This window comes from Sturnus vulgaris, unplaced genomic scaffold (assembly GCF_052056855.1).
Source record: "Sturnus vulgaris isolate bStuVul1 unplaced genomic scaffold, bStuVul1.hap1 Scaffold_195, whole genome shotgun sequence".
NCBI classification, from domain to species: domain Eukaryota; kingdom Metazoa; phylum Chordata; class Aves; order Passeriformes; family Sturnidae; genus Sturnus; species Sturnus vulgaris.
In genome coordinates this window covers 5,171,240-5,195,380 of record NW_028276170.1, presented here as the reverse complement: position 1 = coordinate 5,195,380, position 24,141 = coordinate 5,171,240, and the positions used below count along the sequence as shown (strand labels likewise).

At 44.6% G+C, this 24,141-nt stretch overlaps 2 protein-coding genes across 3 annotated transcripts in view; both read left to right on the top strand.

Moving 5' to 3' along the window:
• The window catches only part of LOC148218027 (uncharacterized), a 775,474-nt gene that overhangs the window by 739,458 nt on the left and 11,875 nt on the right, over positions 1 to 24,141 (top strand). The window contains 1 exon segment of the mRNA XM_088158035.1: positions 10,089 to 10,096. Within this exon segment, the coding sequence (XP_088014161.1) occupies positions 10,089 to 10,096 (8 nt within the window).
• On the top strand, positions 20,098 to 23,931 carry LOC148218029 (class I histocompatibility antigen, F10 alpha chain-like). 2 transcript variants are annotated; one of them, XM_088158159.1, is made up of 4 exons: positions 20,098 to 20,207; positions 21,873 to 22,136; positions 22,400 to 22,559; positions 23,790 to 23,931. In XM_088158159.1, exons 1-4 carry the CDS (start codon positions 20,132 to 20,134, stop codon positions 23,797 to 23,799), a joined length of 510 nt encoding a protein of 169 aa, XP_088014285.1. In that variant the 5' UTR covers positions 20,098 to 20,131; the 3' UTR covers positions 23,800 to 23,931. The 2 variants fall into 2 exon arrangements, with proteins under 2 accessions (XP_088014285.1, XP_088014284.1); XM_088158158.1 differs by having other exon boundaries at positions 22,400 to 23,876.

Below are 24,141 nucleotides of genomic sequence, written 5' to 3'. Positions count from 1 at the left end.
CCCTCCTCGAGAGGGATCTACGGGGCTCTTCTGCCTCCTCCATCCCCACACACCTGAGGAATGAAAATTCCTGGTTTAGGGGGAAATAACAAGAAGAGAGCTCCATAAACTGGGTGTTCCTCCTTGCCCAAGTTCATCTCTGGAAGTCATTGAGCATCTTGTGTCTCTAATAACCTCCCAAACACCAAGATTCCCACCCAAAACCCTCAAAACATTAAGACACGGATTAAAAACTCCCCAAATATAAATATTCAGCCAAATTCCCCCCCAAAATTATGCTGGGTTGAAAGCAAAACCAGTGAGAGACTCCAAGTCAAAAATACAATTTTTTAGGAAAAAAGATTGGAGAAATAAAATCCATGCAATAGTACAAAAGAAAACAACTGACAGAATCAGAATACAACCTGACACCCCGCTAGTTAGGGTGGTGGTAGCAGTCCAGATGAAGTGGTCTTGTTGTAGTAGTGATGCTGTAGAAAGGTCTGGTAGCTCTTGTCCTCTGGAATCCAGTGAGTAAGGGCTGCCTTGGTGTTCCAAATCTCAGATTTTATCTAGGTAGGAAAGGCTTGGCTCCTCCCCCTGTCTGGAGCATCTCCCAATGGGATGATGGAATTTTATCAGTCATGCAGTGGCACTCAATGGCCCATTAACAGAAGATATCTTCCTGGAGGAAGGATGGGTTGTGGAAAAGATAAAGAACACTGCCCCACCTGGTTTTAACAGATGGCCCATTAGCAGAGGATATCTCCCACACAGATAAGGATCACTGCTCCATCTGTTTTTTTCCACCACTCTTTGTTCTTTTGTTTCTTCCCAGGATCTCTGACTGGTTACTTCATGTTTGCTGCTGATATCTCTCCCTTTTGAAGATGAAAATGGTAAAAGTGTCTTTGACCTGCCTTGCTGGATATTGTGAAGAGGAACAGTCATCTACTGCAAGTGGAAGTGTCACAGGTGGAGCAGAGTTCTGTGAGTGCTGTATCAAACCAGACCTCGTCAGACTTGCCAGAACAACTGGTCCATGCTGCCCTTCACTGCTCTGCCTGTTCCCCACTGTTTCATGCCAGAGTAATTTAACTGCTGTTAATTGGGTGTGTGTTTCACTCGAGCCAGTCCAGCAGAACCAGCAGAAAGCAGCCCCAGAATGAATGGGGCTCTGCAGAGGAGCCCCAGACTATTCATCAGCCTGCCCGCAGAACTGGCTCCAACTCTGAACCCTTGTGACCACACTCTGAAGAAGACACACTTCTGATATTTCTGAGGCACTTATGACTGAGGCACTGCATGTGCTTGTGCAGGTAATAATCCCAAAGTTCTTTCTGTCAGGAAAATTAATCGACAAACACCAGAGTTTTATGTCCAAAAAGGAGACAGAGGAGTCCTTTTTGCTTTATTCGAATAAAGGGAGAGGCCATGGGTCTCCCTTGGAATCTCTCAAACTTTTGGAGGATGCAGCCTCCTTTTTATCCTATTTTCCCGGCTGCATTTCCCTCTCTCTTTTCCCCATTGGTGAAGGTACTTGAGAGGCACAGACTTCCCGGAACTCCTGATACCTGAAATTCCCCTCTAATGTATAACCCTCCCTTTTAATTTTTAATTCTTACAGAATTCATAGTTTTCCCTCCGTTGCTTCTTTCATCTTTCAATATCCAATTTCATTTATCAGCAGCCCTACAGTTTGTTTGTAAAGGCAAATATCTGTTTCCATTCATCAGTCAGTGGAATCCATCCCATTGTTTCTTTTATCTCTCAGTGCTAGCCTTATCTACAAGCAGATCCACAGCTCATTTGTAAAGACAAATTCAACATTCCTCTCAATCAAAATCCAATTTTTACTGAGCACTACATGTGCTTATATACCATTTACAGGAAGGCTGGTAATATTTTCCTGCAATCACATAGAGAAACCTTACCTAGACAAACTCTCACATAGACAAACTTTACACTTGGACTTAGTAAAATCTTATTTCCCATAACCCAGACTTGATCCAGTCCTCTTGCAGTCAGGTCTCTGTTTGCTCTTGCCAGGCATCCTCATTGTCAGGCTGCATTTGCTGATTCAATCTGCAGTACTCTCAGTCTCATTTGCATTACCCATATCCACACCTCCCCCGTTTCTTTTAACTAAAAATACACTCTTAAGCGATTTTTCTATTAAATTCTTAACACACTGTAAAATACAAGGAATAACTACTACAATGCATAATATGATGCCTAATACATACAAACCTATTTGAACTAAATTCCTAACCCAGCCAGTGAGTCCCCAGTGCCCTAAGAGCCAGTTCAGCCAGTCGTACCCATTATCTACCCGAAGTTTATTGACACCTTCTTTCAGGGCTTGAATGCTGGCATAGATGGGCTGGGAGTGGTCAGAAAGGTTAAGGCAACACATCCCATCGAATTCCTCAGCCACAGGTCCCTGTGCTAAAAGCAAAAAGTCGATTGCTGCTCTATTTTGCAGAGTAGCATGTCTAACACAGTCAACCTCAGTTAAAAGTCCTGTTCCTGGGTGTCCTCCTTCCATGGTGGTATTACAGGTGGGTCTTCAGGTGCTGCAGTTAAAGGCGAATCCTCCAGTGCTGCATTCAGGGGTTCTCGAAATGGCTTCACATTATTTGCAGGGATCCACTTGGAACCATTCTCTGTAAGGACACATGAAAAACCTCGACCCCGGGTGATCAAAGGATAAGCCCCCAATATTTTACCGGATTCTGGATCTTTTATTAAAACAGGGGGTCTTTCCTTATGTTGCAATTGTGAATTACAATTAAAATGTGAACAGTTAGTGGATTGGGGTCCATAAAAGAACAATTCGAAAAGTTAAAAACATAAAGAGCTTTCTGCAGTCTCTCGGCAGGGGTGCCATCTCCAGTTCCCACTTTTTGTAGTATTAAAAGACGCTTAAGAGAGCCATGAGCTCATTCAATGCTAGATTGGCCTGTTGGGGAATGAGGGATACCTGTTTTGTGACTAATTCCCCATGGAGCAAAAAAGGCAGCAGCTCGATGGGAAGTATCAGCTGGGCCGTTGTCGGTCTTCACCTCAGAAGGTGCACCCAGAGTTGCAAAAGCAGCAGTAAAGTGTCTGCAGACATCTTTAGCTGTTTCCCCTGAATGGACTGATGCAAAAAGAGCGCCAGAAAAGGCGTCAATAGAGGAATGAATGTATTTTAAACGGCCAAACTCGGCAAAATGGGTAACATCTCTTTGCCAGATTTGAAGGCTTTGAAGCCCTCGGGGGATTAACACCTCCTGCAATAGAAGGAAAATAACACCTTTGACAGTCAGGACAAACAGTGATAATTACTGAAGCTTGGGCTTTAGTAATGCCAAAGTTCTGAATCAAAGCAGCAGGTTCTGGAGAAAAAAGGAATGACTCAATTTACCTTGGTCCATCTTCTGTACAGAATTTAGTACATGCATTGCTAAAAGATCAGCCTGCCTGTTCCCTTGAGCTAAAAATCCAGGAAGGTCTGTGTGTGATCGGATATGCATAACAAAATAAGATGTTCTATTTTCTAAGGAAAAAACAAGAAGCTGTAACCAATAAAAGAGTTGTGAATATTCAACCTCTTTCAAAACTGATGCTTCAGCTGTCATCACAATTCCTGCAACATAAGCTGAATCTGTTACCAAATTAAAGGGATCAGAAAATTTTTTTAAAAACTCTGACAACAGCAGCTAGTTCAACAATTTGGGGAGACCCCTCAACTGTGGACACATCTTATTTCCGAGCACCAGGTGAGGGATCTCTTCCATACCACCACTGATTTATGAGAGCGACCAGAACCATCTGTAAATACTGTTAAAGCTTTAAGTGGGACTTCACTTCTCTTTGGTTTTTTTATCAGTTGGAATAAAGGGGTTAAAAGCTTATGTTTTGGTGGGTGTATTAAAATTTGCCCTCTGAATTCAGCAAAGGCCATCTGGATAGCCTCAGATTCCTGAAATATCCAATCCAAATAAAAGGTGGTAATAGGCATGTAAATAGTGGAAAAATCCACTCCTGCCAGGGAAGTTAGTCTCTGTCGGGCTTTAACAATCAGCTGTGCCATCATTCCATGTTGGGTACTGATGGCTTTGGTTGCTTGGTGTAGCAAAAAATCCATTCAATGATAAACAAAGGGTCTGGTTCATCGGAGTCCCATTGAAGTATCAAAGCATGAGGCTGTTTAGCTGTGCCAAAATTATGAAAAGAAGTGCACATAGTGCACCTTGGCGTTTTGCTAAGCTCTGCCCTGCAGGGCTTGATGAGTTTGTGAATTGAGTCTTCTAGGTGATAAAAGGTCTGAGTCTCCTTTTAGCAGTTCAAACAAAGGACTCAGCTCTGCGTTTGTGTAAGAGCCAGAAATGAGGGATGTGGGGCTCCAGGTGACTCTTTCAAATGCTGTTTATTGTATCCAGATGATGCAGCAATTCACGGGTCATGGAGCCTTTTCAGCCACAGCTGTAGGTTCGTCTGAAGCATCTCTAGTTCTGGTTACAATGCATTCTATACGTTTCATTACAGAGCATCTCAATACATGACACCCAATCGATACCTTTACTCTTACCTATAGCCTGTCCTTACTACTGACATAACCATATTCATGTTACTATTGTCCAATCACAAAAGGTTACTATGTTACAGTTTAAGCTAGAAGTTCTTTTTCAGTTTTCTTGCAATGGAAAATTCTGAGATATTTTCTCTACTTGCAACATTGGCTTTCTTGTTTGTCTGTGAAAATCTTTTTGCTTGGTAAAAACTTTTTAATCCAAAATCTTTTGTTTGAGGTGGTTTATCCTTTGCTCTAAATCATAAAATCCCCCTCCAACTCACTTGCTCTTTGCCTTCGAGTTACCCAGTCAGACTGGCTCAGCAATTCTTTCCTTCAACATCAAAATTTGCTATGATTTTCATTCCTACTTCAGATTCTACATTCAAATACCTTTCTGTTATACATACATATCTGTGAGACCTTCCTGTCAAATCCTTATCCTTTCCAATGCCTGTCGCTTCTCACAAGTCCACTATTATATTTTTTTGAGATTTCATAAGCCTTTAAAATGGTAAAAGTGAGCGTCCTTTCTCACATGCTGCACTGCCGGGGTAGCAGGTGCAGCTGGAAGGAGAGAGGAGTGGGGGAAAGCTGGTTTGAAGGGTCTTCATTTACTTCTCATTATCCTGCTCTTGAGTTTTTGGAATTTTCTTCCAAAAATCTCTCCCGTCCACTCATCCACAGGGGTTTGGGGCAGTTTTCCCTTTTGGGGTGAAATTAAAGCCATGCACAGACGGTCCTAATTAGGGGTAGCGGTAGTGAGGCTCCAGGGCTTCCCGCTGAGCTGGAGCCAGCTGTTATGAATGATTTTCTATTTTTCTCAATTTATCAAGCAACAAGATTAAATTTAATAGTAAGTTTTTAATAGTAACAAAATGAATACAATCAAAGTATTGGAGATGACAATTAAAGTATTGGAGATGAAACAATCAAAGTGCATATATTTAAAAATATACAAAATTTGGCAGTAAGTAATTTAGTATAATTGAGGTTCGTATAAAGCATAAGCAAAACCGACCGGGGAGGGGCCCCCCTCCGACCGGGGATACGGGGAGTGGCTCCCATTCCTCACGTATCAAAGCATCCAGGCTAACAATCCCACTTATATACTGTAAGTTACAGAAGTTTCTAGAAAGCTCCTCCTAGTTTCTATTCCTAAAATTTACATAACTATACTGCACGGCGCATGCTCTACTAATGGGTTAGGGGGTCTCTTATCCTTTTAAGGGTCTTATTTCCGGTGAAGGCCCATCATCATCATCAGTGACCGAGGTGTGACCTGCAGGTAGCGCAGGCGCCCTGTGTGACTGAGCAGATGTTTTCCATACATGACTTTAATTAAGTCCCATGCTTGTGATCATTCCATTTTTGACAGCTTCAAGGTTGAAGCTGTATTTCTAGATGCCGCTTATCAGACCTTCGTCCTTCGACTATTCTTATCTGACTTTCTTCCAACCTCCTTCTTCGACTCCCAACATCTGTAAGATGTCTTTTATCCTGTCTCACCCATCTCCCCCTTCTCACTCTGTAACAATCGTCTTCTATTGATCTAAATACAATTTTGTTAATATAGTTACAACTTAATTAGCACGAATCACATTTATCACAATTCCCCCATTTCTCTTTTTGATTATATTGATTCGTGCTCTAAAAAGTTGCTACTTTGTATTGTCTATGTTTCTTTATACTAGCTTTTAATTTTTTTAACATTTTTCATGTGGCATCTAGCTCTTCACACTTTTTCTCAAATTTGGTTAACATTTCTCATGCCAGGGTATTCTCTTTGCATTCAGTCACTATTTTCTCGATTTTTCTTCTTCGAGTGCACGTGGATTGTGCTTTCAGTACCATCAAGGAGTTTATTTTTCCTTTTGTTGTTAATTCTGGATCTATAGGTATGGCTGTAAGTTGCATTCCTTGAATTACTGAGTGTATTAGTCTGATTAGACATGGTATCATGCAAGGCAGAAACAATAGACTTAAAACAGAACACAATAGCATGAATCCTAATTTTTTCCACCACACACCCTCAAAAAGATTATTCCACCAGTCAGCTTTCAGGATAGAATTCCATTTTTGAACTGGTACATGTGCCACTTTTTCGCCAGCAAGTTTGGTGATGGTTTCCCCGTGGTCATCCATTTCCACACAGCACTCAGATTCATTAAACCTCCCACAAACTTCTCTTTCTTCTGCCAACAGATAGTCTAGGGCAATTCTGTTTTGATATACAAATGCTCGCATTTGTGAATGCTGTTTGGCCAACAACTTTAAAGCGTCCGCTGTGTGGTTTGAGACGACTTCTACTACGGCCTGGAGCCTTATCAACCGGTTTAATAGGTAAATTGGAGTTCTATATCCCCAAGACCCATCCTGAGCCCAAGTAGCAGGTTCATAGTATGCTATAATTCTTTCTGCAGGCCATTCTTCATCTTTCCATTTTTGGTTTCCTCCCGCCATCGGAAAGTCGAGATTTAATTTTCTTTTTTTTTTCTTTCTAAGGTTTCATAAAGTGGTGTTCCTAGTACATCACCCTTAGACCTTGGTATGACAAAGAAGGAGGGTCGTATAATCCCTAAGGTACAAGTTCCCTCCCATTTTCGGGGTAGTTCACTGTATGCTCGTTGCCCACAAATCCAATATATTCCATCAGGGGCTTTCCATCTTTCTTTTGTATTTTCTGGTTGTTCCCAATAAGATTTCAAGTCTTTTATGGATTGGTAGGGGTTAGCTCCAGAACTGTTATGCCAGCACAAATTAGTTTGATTATTCCACTCGCAATTCATTTCTTTTGCTATTCCCCAATATCCAGTAGGACTCTTGGGTCGCCAGGTCTTTGTGTTATTGTCTGAATTTACTACTAAAGTAGATAGGCAAGGAGTATATCCTACCACTTCAGTGTATTTTCTCCCTTCCCGAGTTATACAAACTGTTCCAATGACTTGATGACTCAGGACCCAGCCTTCAGGCCGTCTTAGGGTCTTAGAAATTTGTGTATGATTCCATTTTAAAAATTGTTCTGGAGCCAAACCCTCACCTCTCCATGGCCATCTTTCAGCCATCCTAAGTCCTTCACAAACAAAACATTTAGATAACCCTAATTCGGTGGCAATTTCTTGCATCAGATCTACAAACAAATTTTTGTTTGAAGTTGGCAAATCCCAGTCGCTATAGTGCTGTTTTAATTGTTTATACAGCTCATCCAGTTCTTCTAACTCTTTCTTTTTGATTATTTCCCTATCCTTCATTGTTTCTTTTTGTTTTCCAATTAGTTTTTTCTTTGGCCCTTTTCCTTTTTCATCCTTTTCAAAACACAAAAAATGTTCGTATCTAGGACAGAGTTGATTATCATTAGGGTAAGGAGCTCGTCCCCTGAATCCCAAATCTTTTCTTACCCAATACAATTTTGAACTTTTTACACAAATTTCTAAGAAGCTGTTATGATCATAACAAGCTGCACTAATATATGGGTGTGCCACAAATACTGATTCCATCTTATTCTTGACCCACATGGATTGATTGCATTTGTCACAGGGATCAGGAAGGGTTCGTGTCTTTATTTCTGCTTCTTGAGTGGTTTGTCGTCTTGTAATTTGTTCCTGCATGGCCTGTTCTTTTCCATTCCATGCAGTCTTACGGTTCTGGCCAGCTGCTAGGGGTATTATTGTAAGCACCATGAAAAGAATCCTCAGGAATTTTAACTTTCTACCTGTCTCAAGGCCCCTTGGGTTGCAGCCAAGGGCCGAGATATCCATCTTCTCGGTAGCAAAGTTTTCATCCTGGGATTTCTTTTTCTTTGGTACCCTTGGCCTCATAAGGTTCACACGATCTATTTTAACTTTTTCTGTTCCAAAGATGGCACAAAATATTTATAGTTCTGCAGCACTGCCTTATCTCTTTCCCTAGATTGATTAGCTAATAATTTTTTTTTTTTCCCCCAATTTAGTAAAGCTCCGGAGATATGCCAACCACAACAAAATTACACTATTTCAATTAAATAATTCTTCTTTTTGGTTTTCTAAACCTTCTTTTCCACCAATAGATATACTCGCGATGCCAATTTGCTGGTGAGACGTATTTACTACGTGGCACATAGACTTCTTCTCCACAGCAATTGCCAGTTATGATACTCTGATTTATAATATTTTGGATTGCTTGTTCTTTAGCCTGCACAAAAGTTAATATGGCAAGGAGTAGCTGGTCCTGATTCTCTATTAGTTGAATTGCGGCATAAAAGGTCCCGTTTTCATGTCTTAATGGTTTCCCATAGAAGTCACTAAAAAATCCTTCTGTTGTTAGCTGATCATGCATACGCCCTGAACAACTGAAACAAAGCAATTGTCTCTCTTTTTCTTTTGCCCTAGTTACTCTCCACCATGAATTAAAAACAGCAAGTGCAAAGAATACAAATCCATGGGCGGCATTCTAAGCCATGAGTACGACATTGCCAATGTTCTAATTGTTTTTGGGCCTCCTCAATAATAGGTGTTACCAGTCTCTTTCTCTTGAGTGGTAGTTCTTCAAATAAATCAGTTAATGTGACTGTTGGAGGCTTTTGGAGAAATTTTTCAATCCTCCTGGGCTGTTTTCATTGATCAACGAGGTGTCTGATTCTTTCTCATCAGCGCTGTTCTGCCTTCAGGTTCAATGAGGTTGCAGCAGGCAGTTAATTCAGGATGTCCAGACTTTGATAATGCACCTTTTAAAACAACTTTAAACTGGTATTTCAAACAGCAGTAAAATAATATTTTTTTTCACTGCACATACAAAAATCACATTCTCCCTTGGTCCCAAAGTACAGTGGTTCTATGCTAACTCTATATGGACTGTAGCTTTTGGCACCCAGTACCCTCCTTAGCTTCATTCGATTTATTACAAATTGAGTAATTTGTTTTTTAATAAAATTTTACAAAATGGTCACAAAGTGCTCTCGTGCCCCAGTGAATCCCCCCATGTGAGCTGTCTGGGATCTGCTGGGCCAAAAGTCCTGGCACCGCTCTTTTACTATTGGGCAGAAGAATTTATCCTTTTTTTCAGGGTTACCCCCAGCTTTTTCACAGCCTCCACTCCTGCCAAGGAAAAGCATGGTGCCCCACCCTGTGCTTTTGCTTCCCCAAAAGCCACACTCACACTGCCGTTTTTTCCTAGGGCTCCCCCCTGCTTTATTATCAGCCAAATTGTTTCTTTTTATTTTATGATGCTTGTATCTTTAAATAGTCTGTTCAGTTGGTGTTGAATATTGAATTCTGCAGCTTTAAGACTGATTCCAGGAGTGAAAGAGGAGAGAAAAAGTGCAGAATTAGTTATCAGAAACTACACTGACTCCCCCGCATTCCTGCTCACAGACCTAGTTGTCTGCAGTGGACAGCGGGAGAGAACTCTCTTTTGCTTTTTGGTTAGGTTTTTTTTTTTTTTTTTTTTTTTTTTTTTTTTTTTTTTTTTTTTAACCAATTAAAGTAAAAAAATTCCCTGGAGTGTGTTTTTCTTCTTTTTTTTCTTGAATTATTTAATTTTGCTCTGGACTGAAAACCCAAGAAAGCACTGGAAGCTCACACCGTAGCCCACCTAGCCTGGCCTGGGCCAAGGCATTTCCCAGTACTGAAGGAACTGATACCAGACTAAGTAAGTTAAGCTGCAACTTACAAAAAAACCTTCTTTTGAATCGGTCATCTTTTTGAAACAATAAGAAGTTTTGTTGTTTAATATTGTTCATTTTTATACTGAAAAGTGTTTTGCCTGTTAAATAAATAGTTATTTTTTCCACTTCTCTCTGAGGAAATATTTTTTTTCTTTAACTAATTAAAAAAAGATTGCTTAAATTTGTTTCTCAGAAAAATTCTATTCAAAAGTTTCTTTCTAAATTTACCTTAAACTAAAACAAAGTCCTTGTGTCTACTAAAAATATGATTTCTTCATTTTGAGAATCTACTTTCAGCTTTATCAAGGGGTCTTCTGGTATTTTGGTTCATATTAAATAAATGAGCCCCTGACCCCTCCTTAGTTTTCTTGAATTAATATTTTTTTTTTTTTTTTAATGACAATAGAAACAAATGTGTCCTGTACCCCTAGAAACAGGAAAAAAAATTTTGTAAATGTTCTTTTTTGTGACAAGAAAAGCACATAGGTCTTGTGTCCTCAGAAGCAGGACCTGATTTTTCTTTCTTATTTTTATTCTTTCCTGATAAATTCTTTGTGTTTGCAGCTGCTTGTATTTCTTGGATTGCTGTCATTAGAATCCTGGCTTTAATTTTCTTTTCCTCATCTCTACGAACATACGCTTATTGTGCTTTTTTTAACAACTCCTGAAGCTCCTATCCTGCTAATTTTTCAATTTTTCTAACTTTTTCCTGATGTTCCCCCCCTAAGACTTAGCTACAAATTGTGTTTTCAAAAGGACCTGCCCTGCTGGTGTATCGGGGTCTATGCTTGAGTATAACTGCAAATCCAATTTTTTTTTTTAGTCTCTTTAACCATTCTGCCAGGCATTCATCTTTCCCTTGGTGCTCACTCAGAGATTTCCCTATATTTTGTCCTCTGGGCATTGCTTCTTGAATACTTTGGATAATCATTTACTTGAAATCTCTCATATTTTGCCTATGTTCTACCTCCTGATTATTACAATTTGGATCTGCCATAGGCCATTTCTGATCTCTTTGGTTTGGCTTCTAATGATCTCTATTCTAAGCCTGTATTCCTGACTATCTAATCATTTCTCTCTTCCACTGTAAACAAGATTTCTAAAATAGACTGCAATTCCACTCAGGTGTAAATATTCAGTCTTAATAACTGATCTAGTTTCTTTGCTACCTCAATATGATCTTCTGGCATCCTGCCCATCTCTTTCTTAAATTTCTTAAAGTTCCTAGTATTCAGGGGAACACTCATGTAACCAATAGGTCCCTGTCCTGGGGCCAGATTTGCCATTGGAACCTCTCTAAGAGGGTATAATCTATCTTCCCTTCCTGCTTCCTCACTCTCTTTGTCACTTTCTTCCTCTTGTTCCCTTTTGCCTCTAGTTCTGTGTGCTACTGGCTCGACTTGAATAAGGGGTGCATTGGGGACCAAGGGCTGAACAGGCTGGACAGGCTGTCTGTATGGGGGTGGGAGGTGATTTAACGAGTCCCATGGCTTTAGCCAGTCCCTTCTTGCTGCCCGTCCTTTAGTTTGCAAAGGGTACAACGAATAACCTTCTTTTTCTTGCCTTTGAACTATAAATTTACCCCCCACACACTTTTTGGAAGCCACAAAGCAGCATATTCACTTTTTTTCCTAATTAAAACGTTGTTTTGAACTCATATATAGATTTAAAACCTGACAAATCTAATCTTCAAATGATTTAAACTCTGGCCAGTACAAATTATTTGCACAAATCTTTTCTTTTCTCCACTCAAACATACAGTACTGTATAATTTTCTGCTTACTTTTTCTCTTTGGGATTCCCTTGTACTTTAGTATTGTAACACTATCCCCAGGGGGCTGTCCTGAGGAATCTCGCTCCCCTTCTGGGAAACCCCCTCTCGGTTCCCAGGCACACCGGGTTCTCGTGAACTATTCTCATAATTCACAACCCCTGGGTCAGAGATTTTACTTTTCCTCTGACCCATCTCTGGCGGCAACATTTCCCTTGATCTCTCTCATTCGTTCTGCGGTTCAACTCCTTCGCTTAATATACCAATCTCACTTCTTTTGCCAAACACTTGTTTCCTACCTAATTCCTTCTTTTCCTTTTATTCTCTCCCCAACCTCACTTTCTGGCCATTCTCCACAATCCTTTCTTAATCACATACTGAAACTTCCATCTATTATCCTCCCAACAGATAGTTGAACCTGGTTCATTTACTCCCTTCTTAAATCACTTCTTTCGAGCATCAGCTCCCTTCTCAAAGACTTTTCTCGTGAGTTCTCGGGCTGGGACTTTCCCTCCCAGTCCCTCCCGGGGTATTCACTCGCTCTCCCCTTTCAGACATTCCTCACTCACACACAAGCACACAGCCGCCCCCTTTACCCAACCCCATGGTACTCACACAGCCCATTTTCGCACAGGGTTCTTGTGCACAAGACGTTTTACGGGCACCTTTCCCTTTCTGCCGGCGTTCTCACGGGAGCCTTCTTCTTCTGGCATGCCTCCTTGTAGCTAGCTTCTTTTGCTTATGCTTTATTTTAATTTGGAACTCCTTCTCCAAGAGAGCCTGGTCTAGCCTTGGGACCACCTTAACAATTGGTGGGGAGCTCCTTCCCAAAACTAGCCACTCTTCACTTGGACTGGAGTTCCCGGGTTTCGGCACCAAATTGTTATGAATGATGTTTTATTTTTCCCAATTTATCAAGCAACAAGATTAAATTTAATAGTAAGTTTTTAATAGTAACAAAATGAATACAATCAAAGTATTGGAGATGACAATTAAAGTATTGGAGATGAAACAATCAAAGTGCATATATTTAAGAAGATACAAAATTTGTCAGTAAGTAATTTAGTATAATTGAGGTTCGTATAAAGCATAAGCAAAACCGACCGGGGAGGGGCCCCCCTCCGACCGGGGATACGGGGAGTGGCTCGCCATTCCTCACGTATCAAAGCATCCAGGCTAACAATCCCACTTATATACTGTAGGCTACAGAAGTTTCTAGAAAGCTCCTCCTAGTTTCTATTCCTAAGATCTACGTAACTATACTGCATGGCGCATGCTCTACTAATGGGTTGGGGGTCTCTTATCCTTTTAAGGGTCTTATTTCCGGTGAAGGCCCATCATCATCATCAGTGACCGAGGTGTGACCTGCAGGTAGCGCAGGCGCCCTGTGTGACTGAGCAGATGTTTTCCATAACATGATTTTAATTAAGTCCCATGCTTGTGATCATTCCATTTTTGACAGCTTCAAGGTTGAAGCTATATTTCTAGATGCCGCTTATCAGACCTTTGTCCTTCGACTATTCTTATCTGACTTTCTTCCAACCTCCTTCTTCGACTCCCAACATCTGTAAGATGTCTTTTATCCTGTCTCACCCATCTCCCCCTTCTCACTCGGTAACAATTGTCTTCTATTGATCTAAATACAATTTTGTTAATATAGTTACAACTTAATTAGCACGAATCACATTTATCACACCAGGGACCCCCCCAATTTACCGGGGCTCCCCCTATTCACTGCCCCCCCGTTCACCGACCGCCCCAAAGCGCTGGGACCCCCCCGGATACTTGGGACCACCCCAGGGCGCCAGGACCCCCCCCTCACTCACCGCCCCTCCCCCATCCATGGGACCCCCCCCACTCACCGCTCCCCCCCCGTCACCAGGACCCCAAAATCCATGGGATTCCCCCCACACTCATCAAGACTCCCCCCAAATCCATGGGACCCCTCCCTCCCCCCCACTCACCACCCCCTTCTCAGCACTCCCCGGGCCCTCCCCATTGATCGAACGCCCCCATGGCCCCCCCAGCCCCTCGCCCTCGCATTGGGCCCCCCCGGGGCCGAGGCAGAGCCCTCCCTGAGGGACACCCCTCATCCCCGGCCTGCAGCCGCCCATGGAGCCGCTGACCACAACTCCCTGCCTGCGTCCATCCGGCCAATTCCTCTGGCCCCGCACAGCCCAGCCTGCAAAGCCAGCACCTGCTGGGCACCTGCTCCATGACACTTCCAGGGGCTTGGGCTGCTGAAGGGGTGCTGGGCTGGGCCCTTTGTGACACAGGGCCGTTCTATCGGGTTCCTGGGTGCTGTTGGCCATTCTGTTGTCCTGGTGACATGGCACAGCCCCGCCCTGCAGGGGTATATACGGGGCACAGGGCCCTGCGCTGCCCAGGGCCAGGAGTGCCACTGGCTCAGGAGGAAGCAGCTCCTGGGATCTCTGTGCTCTAGACGACGTTACACATGGAGGAGGAAAAGGTGAACCCTGTTATAAATGAGAGACAAAAGTCTCGATATTCAGCAAAATTTAGATTGCTTTATTTGATATAGAAAGAGCAAGCAGCGCTGGGGAACGTGAGGGGTCACCGCCCACTCCACGCTCCACCCGACCTTGGTTTGCAGCCTCTTCTTATACTGTGGGTTCTCGTTGTACACAAATTCACAAAGCCTTTGGGTGATAATCAGTCACAGATAGCCATCCGGTCCTTGTAGATAAGCACCAGAGAAGTTCTGGGAGTCCGGTTTTTGGGATAGGCAGTATTGATTAGACAAAGGCAGGAAGGGCTTTTTGGGAAGTCTGATTTTGCAAGCTGGTAGTCGATACAACTTATTTGAAAAACATAACATGACATATTGTGATGTAAGATAATACAACATGATATAACATAACAAAGTGATTTTAAACAGAATTATTTTATCATATAATTTCCTTTATCCAGTGTCCATGCTTCATTTCAGAGCTTAGTATTCTGGTTTATACAAACCCCAATGCTTTTGTGATTAACACGAATCTTTTATCAATTGTCACAATTTCCCCACTTCTCTTTTTTTATCCCATTGATTCGCGTTCTGGTTTCAAATTTTGTCAGTACTTCTTGTACTAGATTTAATACATCTACTGCCATTAATTTTGTTGCCTTCTCAGGGTCTATTGGTATTGTAGCAACTTGCATTCCTTGAACCACTGACTGGATTAGTCGAATGAAGCATGGAACAAGACAAGGGATGAACAGTACTCCTAATAATGCACATGTTAATATAAACCTTAATTTTTTCCACCAAGCTCCCCCCAACAGGTTATTTCACCAATTATTATTAAGCATAGAGTTCCAGGTTTGTACAGGTACATGGGCTATTCGTTTTATTTTTTTCTGTAATTTTAGTAATTGCTTCACCATTATCATCAATTTCTAAGCAGCATTCAGAATTATTAAACTTCCCACACTCCCCCCCTCGATATTTCTGTTTCATTCCACTGTAACAACTGTTTTGGCCTTAATCCTTCCCCCCCTCCATGGCCATTGTTCAGTCATCTGCATTCCTCTACAGATCCAACAGTGAGTTAAGTTCAGTAGTAATTTCTTTCATTAATTCTACAAATAATTTTTTTCCCAAGGTGGGTAAGTCCCGTTCGCTGAGTTGTTGTTTTATTTTCTTATACAAGTTAAAACTTCCCCCATGGTTTGTCCTTTTTCCCTTGAACATTTTAGTTATTTTTTTTTTTAATCAATTCCTCCTTGTAGTGATCTTGCACTCCTCCCTGATCTGAATATCCCCACATACCTTCTTTTGTGAAGCAGAGGTGTGTCTCTCCTACTGGGCAACTTTGGTATGCTGATGGAGCCCACCCTCCTTTTCCCAAATTGGTGGCCACTTCTTTCCATAATAGTGCATAATGTGTTTATTACAGCAGGCCGAATTGATGTGTGTGTGGAAGGCAAGGGTGGATACCGTGCATCCCCGTACCCAATTGTCTGGTGACACTTGGAACAAGCATCAGCATTATTTCCTTTTATCATCATTAGCAATAGGATGACTCCCATGACCATTTTCATCCCTCTGCCTCCCTCAAGGCCTACGGGGTTGCTGCCAGTAGCCGAGGTTTGTTTCATCTTCTCGGCAGCAGGGAATATGTCCTGGGCTCTCCCACTTTGTCTTTCTCTTTTGGTAGTGTTTCTTAATTTTGTCACAGCTTTTAGCTTTAACATTCCAGTACAAGGTACAGCAGTGACAGCTCGGTATACACAACCCTCTGACACTCTTTTGCCAATACCTCTGCTCTGGCTTTCTTTTTTCCTCTTGTTCCATTCTCAAATAACTCCCACCAGTTATGATCATCAATTTCGATTTCTCCACGTGCTGATAGGGTATTTAGCACCTTAACAGTTTTCTTCTGTTCCTTTCTTCTACATATGACACATAATGTTAATAGGGGATACCCACCATAGGGATGAGACCACCACAGCTCAGTACAATATGGACAACTCTTTTTGGTGAACAGATTACAATCACACCTGGCTTCAGGACAGGTGACTTTCAGTCCTGACTGGGAGACCTTCGAGACAAATTGATCTGGTGCCGACATCGAGAGCTCTGGATTTGCCCTTTGAGATCTCCAGGCTCGGATGTCACTGCCCAACCTGCAGTAGGAGGGGTTACAGGACCCTGGACTCTACTCACATGTGTCCATCCCTTTCCAGCTGTCCTCACAGCTGTTTCAGTCGTTAACAGAACTAATTATGGTCCTTCCCATTTTGGATCTAGATTTTCTTCTTTCCATACTTTAATTAACACATGTTGTCCTGGCTTAATTTTATGTATGGCAAATCCTAGAGGGACAGTTTGAGCTAAAATCCCCTTCTCTCTTAATTCTTCTAAGTTTTTGCTGATTGTTATTATGTAATTCTGAAGAGAAGGGTCCTGAACTAAGGTCGGATCAAGGTGTACTCCTTTAGGGTCAGGCATACCATACAGCATTTCATATGGTGAAATCCCTGTTCTTGAATTTGGCATTGTTCGTATATTAGACAGGGCTAGTGGGAGACACTTTGTCCATGGCATTTTAGTCTCAATCATTAATTTTGACAGCTGTTGTTTTAATGTTTGATTCATCCTTTCAACCCTGCCAGAACTCTGAGGGTGCCAAGGTGTGTGATACTCCCAGCTGATGCCCAGTGCCGGGGTCAGTGACTGCAGCACCTTTGATGTAAAGTGCGTCCCCTGCTCTGAGTCTATTGCTCGAACCAGGCCATACCTTGGGATTATGTGTTCCAACAATATTTTGGCTACCACTTGTGATGTGGCTCTAGCTGCAGGGTATGCCTCTACCCAGATGGTTAATTGGTCTACTATTACTAGTAAGTATTTCCACCTTCCTATTTTTGGTAATTCTGTAAAATCTACTTGTATTCTTTCAAAGGGTGTGTAAGCAGTTTTCCGTCCTCCTGACGGACCTTGTCACATACCTTTTTTATTAATTTTCTGACAAGTTAAACAACCCTGTACGCTCTGCTTTGCAATATCAAAAATGCCAATGCATCCAAAAAAATTTAAAAATTGGTCTGCTAGTGCTCTGGTTCCCCAATGTGTTTGTTGGTGTAATTATTCAATAATTTGTCTGGCCTGGGTCTTAGGTAAAATTTCCCTGCCATCTGGTAAAACCCATTTATTCTCATGCTGTTTTGCCTTTAATTTTTTTGTCGTTTCTTTTTCCTTAGGAGTAAATAGCTTCTGTAATTCCTGGTTGGGGCTGAGATCTTTAACTGTAGTACTTAATACAGAAACCGGTTTTTGCTCCAATGCTGCTTTTTTTGCTTCTTTGTCAGCCAGATTATTCCCCCTTGTATGGTAGCTTGTTCCTTTTTGGTGCCCTCTTATATGGACCACAGCAATTTCAGTGGGGCCCCTAAGAGCCTCTAGTATTCTAACAATTAATTCTTGATATATCAACCCCCATCCTTGAGTGTTAATTAACCCCCTTTCTTCCCAAATTTTACCAAATGTGTGGACTATGCCATAGGCATACTTAGAATCCGTATATCTCGTTCCTTTTTTACCTTCTAAATAAGACAATGCCCTATAAAGAGCAAATAGTTCACAAGCCTGAGCAGACCATGCTGCGTTTAAGGGTCTGGATTCTACTAATTTCAATTCTTCTCCTCCTACTATGGCATATCCCAATTTTCGTTTTCCTTCCACCACTCGAGAAGATCCATCTATAAACAATTTTACTCCATCCTTAAATTCAACTTCTCCCAAGTCAGGTCTAATTTTTGTTTGTAATTCTATAACATCCACACAATCATGTTCTAAATTTTCTCCTGGTTCCCCATATAGGAATTGTGCAGGACTTTGAGCAGTTGTTGCTTTTAGCTCCAAATCTGGGGAAGTGATTAGAATAGCTTCATATTTTAATATTCGGGCATCAGTTAACCATTTCTCAGCTTTTTGACTCAAAATTCCCCTTACGTTATGAGGGGTGTGGACCACTAGGGCTGCCCCAAAGGTAATTTTTCGGGCTTCTTCAATTAAAAGTGCTGTGGCCACTGGGGCCTGGAGGCATGTGGGCCAACCCCGACTGACAGGGTCGAGCAGTTTAGAATAAAATCCCACTGGCTTTCGACTGCCTGCCCATTCCTGGGTGAGTACCCCATATGCTGTTTGATCAGAGGTGTTTACAAATAACTGAAATGGTCTCTCCAAGTCTGGGAGACTGAGTACAGGGGCTTGAATTAAAGCATGTTTGACCTTTTCAAAACTCTTATCATCCTCTTCTGTCCATTTTAGGCGATTAGTGGTAAGTTTTTCATATAGAAATTTTACTTTCTCACTAAATCCCTTTATCCATTGGCGACAATATCCCAGCAATCCCAAAATTTTCCTCACTTCTTTTTTAGTTTTTGGAGGTCCCAGACTTAATATTCCAGAGATTCTATTAGGATCCAATTTCTTTTTCCCTTTACTTAGCCAATGTCCCAAATATTTTACTTCTGGTTCTGTGAACTGTAATTTGGCTTTGGATACCTTCAATCCCTATTGTCCCAAAAAGTTTAAAAGTTTTATAGTCCCATTTCTAGTAGATTTCTCGTCTTTTCCTGCTATTAATAGATCATCTACATATTGTAACAATATTGTAAGGTCTGGTGACTCAAAAGATTGCATTAATTCTTCTAGGGCTTGTCCAAAGAGATTAGGGGATTCTGTAAAGCCCTGAGGCAATACTGTCCAACTCAGTTGTTGTTTCCTGCCTTTATCAGGATCTTCCCATTCAAAGGCAAAGCAATCTCTGCTACTTTCCTCTAACGGGCATGCCCAGAAGGCATCTTTTAGATCTATTACACTATACCAAGTGTGTCAGGGGACAACTGATTTAAGAGAGTGTAAGGGTTTGCTACTACAGGAAATTTGGTAACAGTTCGCTGATTTATAGCCCTCAAATCCTGTACCAATCTGTAATTCCCGTCTGTCTTTCTGACAGGCAGAACAGGAGTATTATGTGGGGACATACATGGTTCCAAAGCCCCCTGTTGCAAAAGGTTTTCTATGAGAGCCTTAAGGCCCCGTCTCCCTTCCACTGATATTGGATATTGACGAACTCGGATTGGCAAATCAGGATCAGTGATTTTCACTTTGATGGGTTTCATTTTTAACTTCCCTATTTCCCCAGGGGTGTACCACACCTCAGGACATATTTGCTCCTCATCCTTTTCGTTAAGGCATAAATTTTAAGTTGCCCTCGGGATACTTCAATTTTCAAGTCCAATGCTATTATTAAATCCTTCCCCAATAAATTATTTTGTGTCTCTGATAGTAACAGCAGATCATTTAATCGAATTTTGCTTTGGTTCTCAATTTATACATTTTTAATAACAAAGATCCGAAACGGCTTACCCGGCGCTTTCTTAAGGGGGTCCCAGGTGGTTCTCAGAGGGCTCCGGGGGAGCAGAGGGATCCAGAGGGATCCAGAGGAATTCTGTGGAATTCCGACGTCCCCTCCCCCACCGCGCACCCTCGGTCTCTTTCGCTTTCGCGTCCAAACCTGAGAGACCGCGGTCTACCCGGCGACCGGTGACGTCACTGAGATATCGAACCACCATTGGTGGACAGGAAATATCGGCGCCAATGGCGTGGCCGGAGGCGGCTCTGGGGGCGGGGCCAGTGCTGGGGACGGGCCCGCAGAGGAGCAGCGCGATGGCTCCAGCGCTGGGTCTGGGGCTGCTCTTGGGGCTCCTGGGGCTCCTCTGGGATCCGGGGGGCGCGACGAGAGGTGAGTGGGACGCCTGAAATCGCGACCACTCTGTACTCCCCTCCCACCGGTATCCCCATTTTGGGTCCTGTGACCCCCCCCATCCCATTCCCCAGCACCAGGACCCCCCCTGTACTCCCTCATCTGGCACCGGGACCCCGCTGAAACTCCATTGCTGAGGATCAGGATCCCTTTGAACCCCGAATCGCGGACCGGGAACCCCCCTGAACTTCCCATATCGGGCACCGGGACCCCCCAAACCTTCATTCCCGGGTACGGGAAACCCCTCCATAGACCATTTTGGGTCCTGTGACCCCCCCCCCCCAAGCCCTTCCCCGGCGCTAGGATCCCCTGTACCCCCATTTCTGGGCACGGGGACTCCGTTGAGCACCAATTTCCGGGCACCGGGACCCCCCTGTAGTCCCTTATCTGGCACCGGGACCACCCTGAACCCCCATTCCTGGGCACAGAGACACCCCTGAATCTCCATTTCCGGCCTTGGGACCCCCCTGCTCCTCCTTTTCCGGCATCCCGCTTTTCCCAGACCGCAGATCCGCATTTTTCCTTGACCTTTGGACCCCCCCGGATCTCCCAGCTTTCCGTGTCCTCCCCGTTTTCCACTCCCGCCGCTTCCCGAAACGGAGTCCAAGAGGTCCCCGGCGTCCCAGGGGTCTCATGGGGGTCGCAGCGGGGATCCAATGGGATCCAGATGAACTCCCTGGAATTCCCCCTTTCCCGCATCCCCTCCTCCACCGCTCTCCCTCGGTCTCTTTCCTGTCTCCCAGGCTGCGCCTCCGGGATCCGCTCGCCTCTCCCATCCCCAGACCCCCCCTTTCCCGTGACCCAGGGACCCCCTGAACCCCCATTCCTGCCTTTCCCAGCTCCCAGACCCCGCTTTCCCGCAACACCCGGGACCCCTGGACCACTTTCCTGGGCACAGGGACATCCTGGATCCCCGATCCCTCCTCTCCCAGTCCCTTCCTTGACCTTGGACCCTTCCAAGGCTCTCTACATTCCGCTTCCTGCCCCCCCAGTCTCTGCGTCCCCTCAGTTTTCCACACCCTGCTTGTCCTGTGGTAGGTCCCAGGGAGTCGGGGGGGGCGCTGGGGGGTCGTGGAGGGTCCCGGGGGGATTCTGGGCTCTGGGCACCCCCTGAATTTTTAATCCTGAGCACTGGTGCCCCCTGCCTTTCCTTATCCAGTACCAATCCCCCCTGCACCCCCTTTCCCATCCATCCTGCCTTTCCTATTTCCAGACTCCCCCTTTCCTTGACCCTGAGACCCCCTGGACATTGATTCCTACTTTTCTCCGCCCCCCAGGCCTCCTTTCCCTCTGCATCAAGGACCCCTGAGCTCCCCATTCCAGCTGTCCCAGGTCTCCCCACCTTGTGACCCCTTTTTCCTTGGCTGGGGACCCCTGGACCCCCTTTCCTGGGCACAGGGATCTCCTGCAACCCCCATCCCATCTCTCCTAAACTTTGTATCCCCCTTTCCTGGGCACAGGGATTCCCTGGAACCCCATCCCACCTCTCCCAGTTCTTGTATCTCCCTTTCCTTGGCACAGGGAGTCCCCTGAGCCCCCATTGCTGGACACTGGGGCCCCATGCACCCCATTCCCGGCTCTCCCAGTTCCTCTTTCATTGATCCATGACCCCCTCAACCCCCCCAAATCTCCGTGTCCCTCCAGTTCTCCACTCCCTGCGCTTCCTGTCTGTGGGGGTGTCGGAGCCCAGCCCGGGGATCCCCCAGTTCATGTCCATGGGGTACCTGGATGGGATCCCCTTCACACGCTATGACAGCGAGCGGGGCCGGATGGAGCCGCTGACACAGTGGATGAAGGATGGAGCCGAGCCGGAATATTGGGATAGCCAGACCGAGTTCTATGAGAGGGGCCAGCACGTGACTGCCGGGAACCTGGAGACACTGCAGGACCGATACAACCAGAGCAGGGGTGAGTGGGGGGATCTGTGAGGCTGGGATGAGATTTATGGGATTTGGCTGTGGATTCACAGGGTGCCAAAGGGGCTGAGATGGGGATACATCCATTAAGCTGGTATGGGATATCTTGTGATCCATGGGTTGGGATGTGGATCCATGGGGCTGGGATGAGGCTCTGTGGGTCTCCATCAGACTCTGGGGCTCCATAGGGTTGGAATGGGGCTCTGTGGGGATAGGAGACAATTCCATGGTTCTCTGTGGGTACAATCCCCGCAGGTCTCCACACATTGTTGCGAGTTACGGGCTGTGACCTCCTGTCTGATGGGAGCATCCGTGGATCCTACCGGAGTGGCTACGATGGGCAAGATTTCATCTCCTTTGACCTGGGATCTGGGAGATTTGTGACGGCCAACAGCGCTGCTGAGGTCACCAGGAGGTACTGGGAACATGAAAATTATGCTAAGAGTTTGACGAATACCCTGGAGCACGAATGTCCAGAATGACTGCAGAAATATGTCGGATATGGGCAGAAGGAGCTGGACCACAAAGGTGGGAGCAGAATTCCTGTGGGAATGTGGGATTTGGGAATGGAGAACTTGGGAACATGGTAATTCCTGTGAGAATTCCATGTGCAGATCTTGCCCCCGTTCTATTCTAGTGGGAATTGCATGGGCAGGTCTCACCCCTGTCCCATTCACATGGAATTCCATGGGCAGGTCTCATCCTCATCCCATTCCCATAGAATTCTGACACAGTTCCCCTTTGCCCACTCAAGCTAGGGTTGCCCTGCTAGCTCCGAGGCGAGCCTGTGCCGAGAGTGGCCTTTTCCCAGGATCCTGGGAACCCGAGATAAAGGTAGAGCTCCAAGCTCTTGCTGCGATGATACCGGTCCAAGGGAAGGAAAAGACCGCAGGAGAGTCCTTTTGTAATTCCAGGATAGGATTTATTGGAGAGGGATAGAGAACCAACCACGGTCACGGAGGAGGAACCACAGAAGGCAGGGAACACAGACTTGCAGAAACTTAAATAGGGGCCCTCCCCCATGGGAGGGTACAATACAGCAACCAATCGCTACAGCTTAGGGGTGTAACATAAGGCGGGACTAAGTTTACATACAACCAATAGAGGGAAACATAGGCGGAGACTATAATGCAACATCGAATCATGTACCAAGAAGGGGATGACTGATACAGAACATGCTGGAAAGATAGGAGGGGCCAAGGGGGATTGACAGCCATGTGGGTTGGGGCTAGGGTGACGAGCAGGGAAGAATCTGGAATATAGGAGGGGTTCGGGGATGATGGACATGGGTAGAGGCAGGAAGGGGAGAATCCAAAACATATCAAACTAGGGGTGTAACATAGGAGTGAGCCATTGTAGAACTAAGTACAAACCAATTAACACAATATAAAACCAGGCACTATGACAATTCCATGGGCAGGTCTCACCCCCATCATGTTCCCATTGAATTCCATTGGCAGATCTCTCCCTCATCCCATTCTAGGGGGAATTCCATGGGCAGATCTCGCCCCCATCCCATTCCAGTGGGAATTCCAGGGGCAGATCTCACCCCCATCCCATTCCCATGGAATTCCATGGGCAGATCTCACCCTCATCCCATTCCCATGGAATTCCATGGATGTCTCTCACCGTTATCCCATTCCAGAGCCCCCTGATGTCCATGTGTCTGGAAAAGAGGAACACGGGACGCTGATCTTGTCCTGCCACGCGTACGGATTCTACCCCAGCTCCATTGCAGTCAACTGGATGAAGGGGGATGAAATCTGGGATCAGGAGACGGAGTGGGGCGGGATCGTTCCCAACAGCGACGGCACCTTCCACACCTGGGCCAGGATCGAGGCGCGGCCGGAGGAGCGGGAGCAGTACCGGTGCCGGGTGGAGCATCCCGGAATGTTGGAGCCTGGGATCTACACTTGGGGTGAGGCTGGGAATGTGGAATGTGGGAATTGGGAATTTGGAATGCCCAAATGGGGATTCCCCTCCCCCTCCTCACCATC

What these genes read in the sequence shown, in the direction of transcription:
- LOC148218029 (XM_088158158.1), top strand. Translation starts at nt 20,132, where the DNA reads ATGGCTCCAGCGCTGGGTCTGGGGCTGCTCTTGGGGCTCCTGGGGCTC. An exon ending in TCCGGGGGGCGCGACGAGAG is followed by an intron (nt 20,208 to 21,872) that starts GTGAGTGGGACG and finishes GTGTCCCTCCAG; the next exon opens with TTCTCCACTCCCTGCGCTTC. An exon ending in CCGATACAACCAGAGCAGGG is followed by an intron (nt 22,137 to 22,399) that starts GTGAGTGGGGGG and finishes CAATCCCCGCAG; the next exon opens with GTCTCCACACATTGTTGCGA.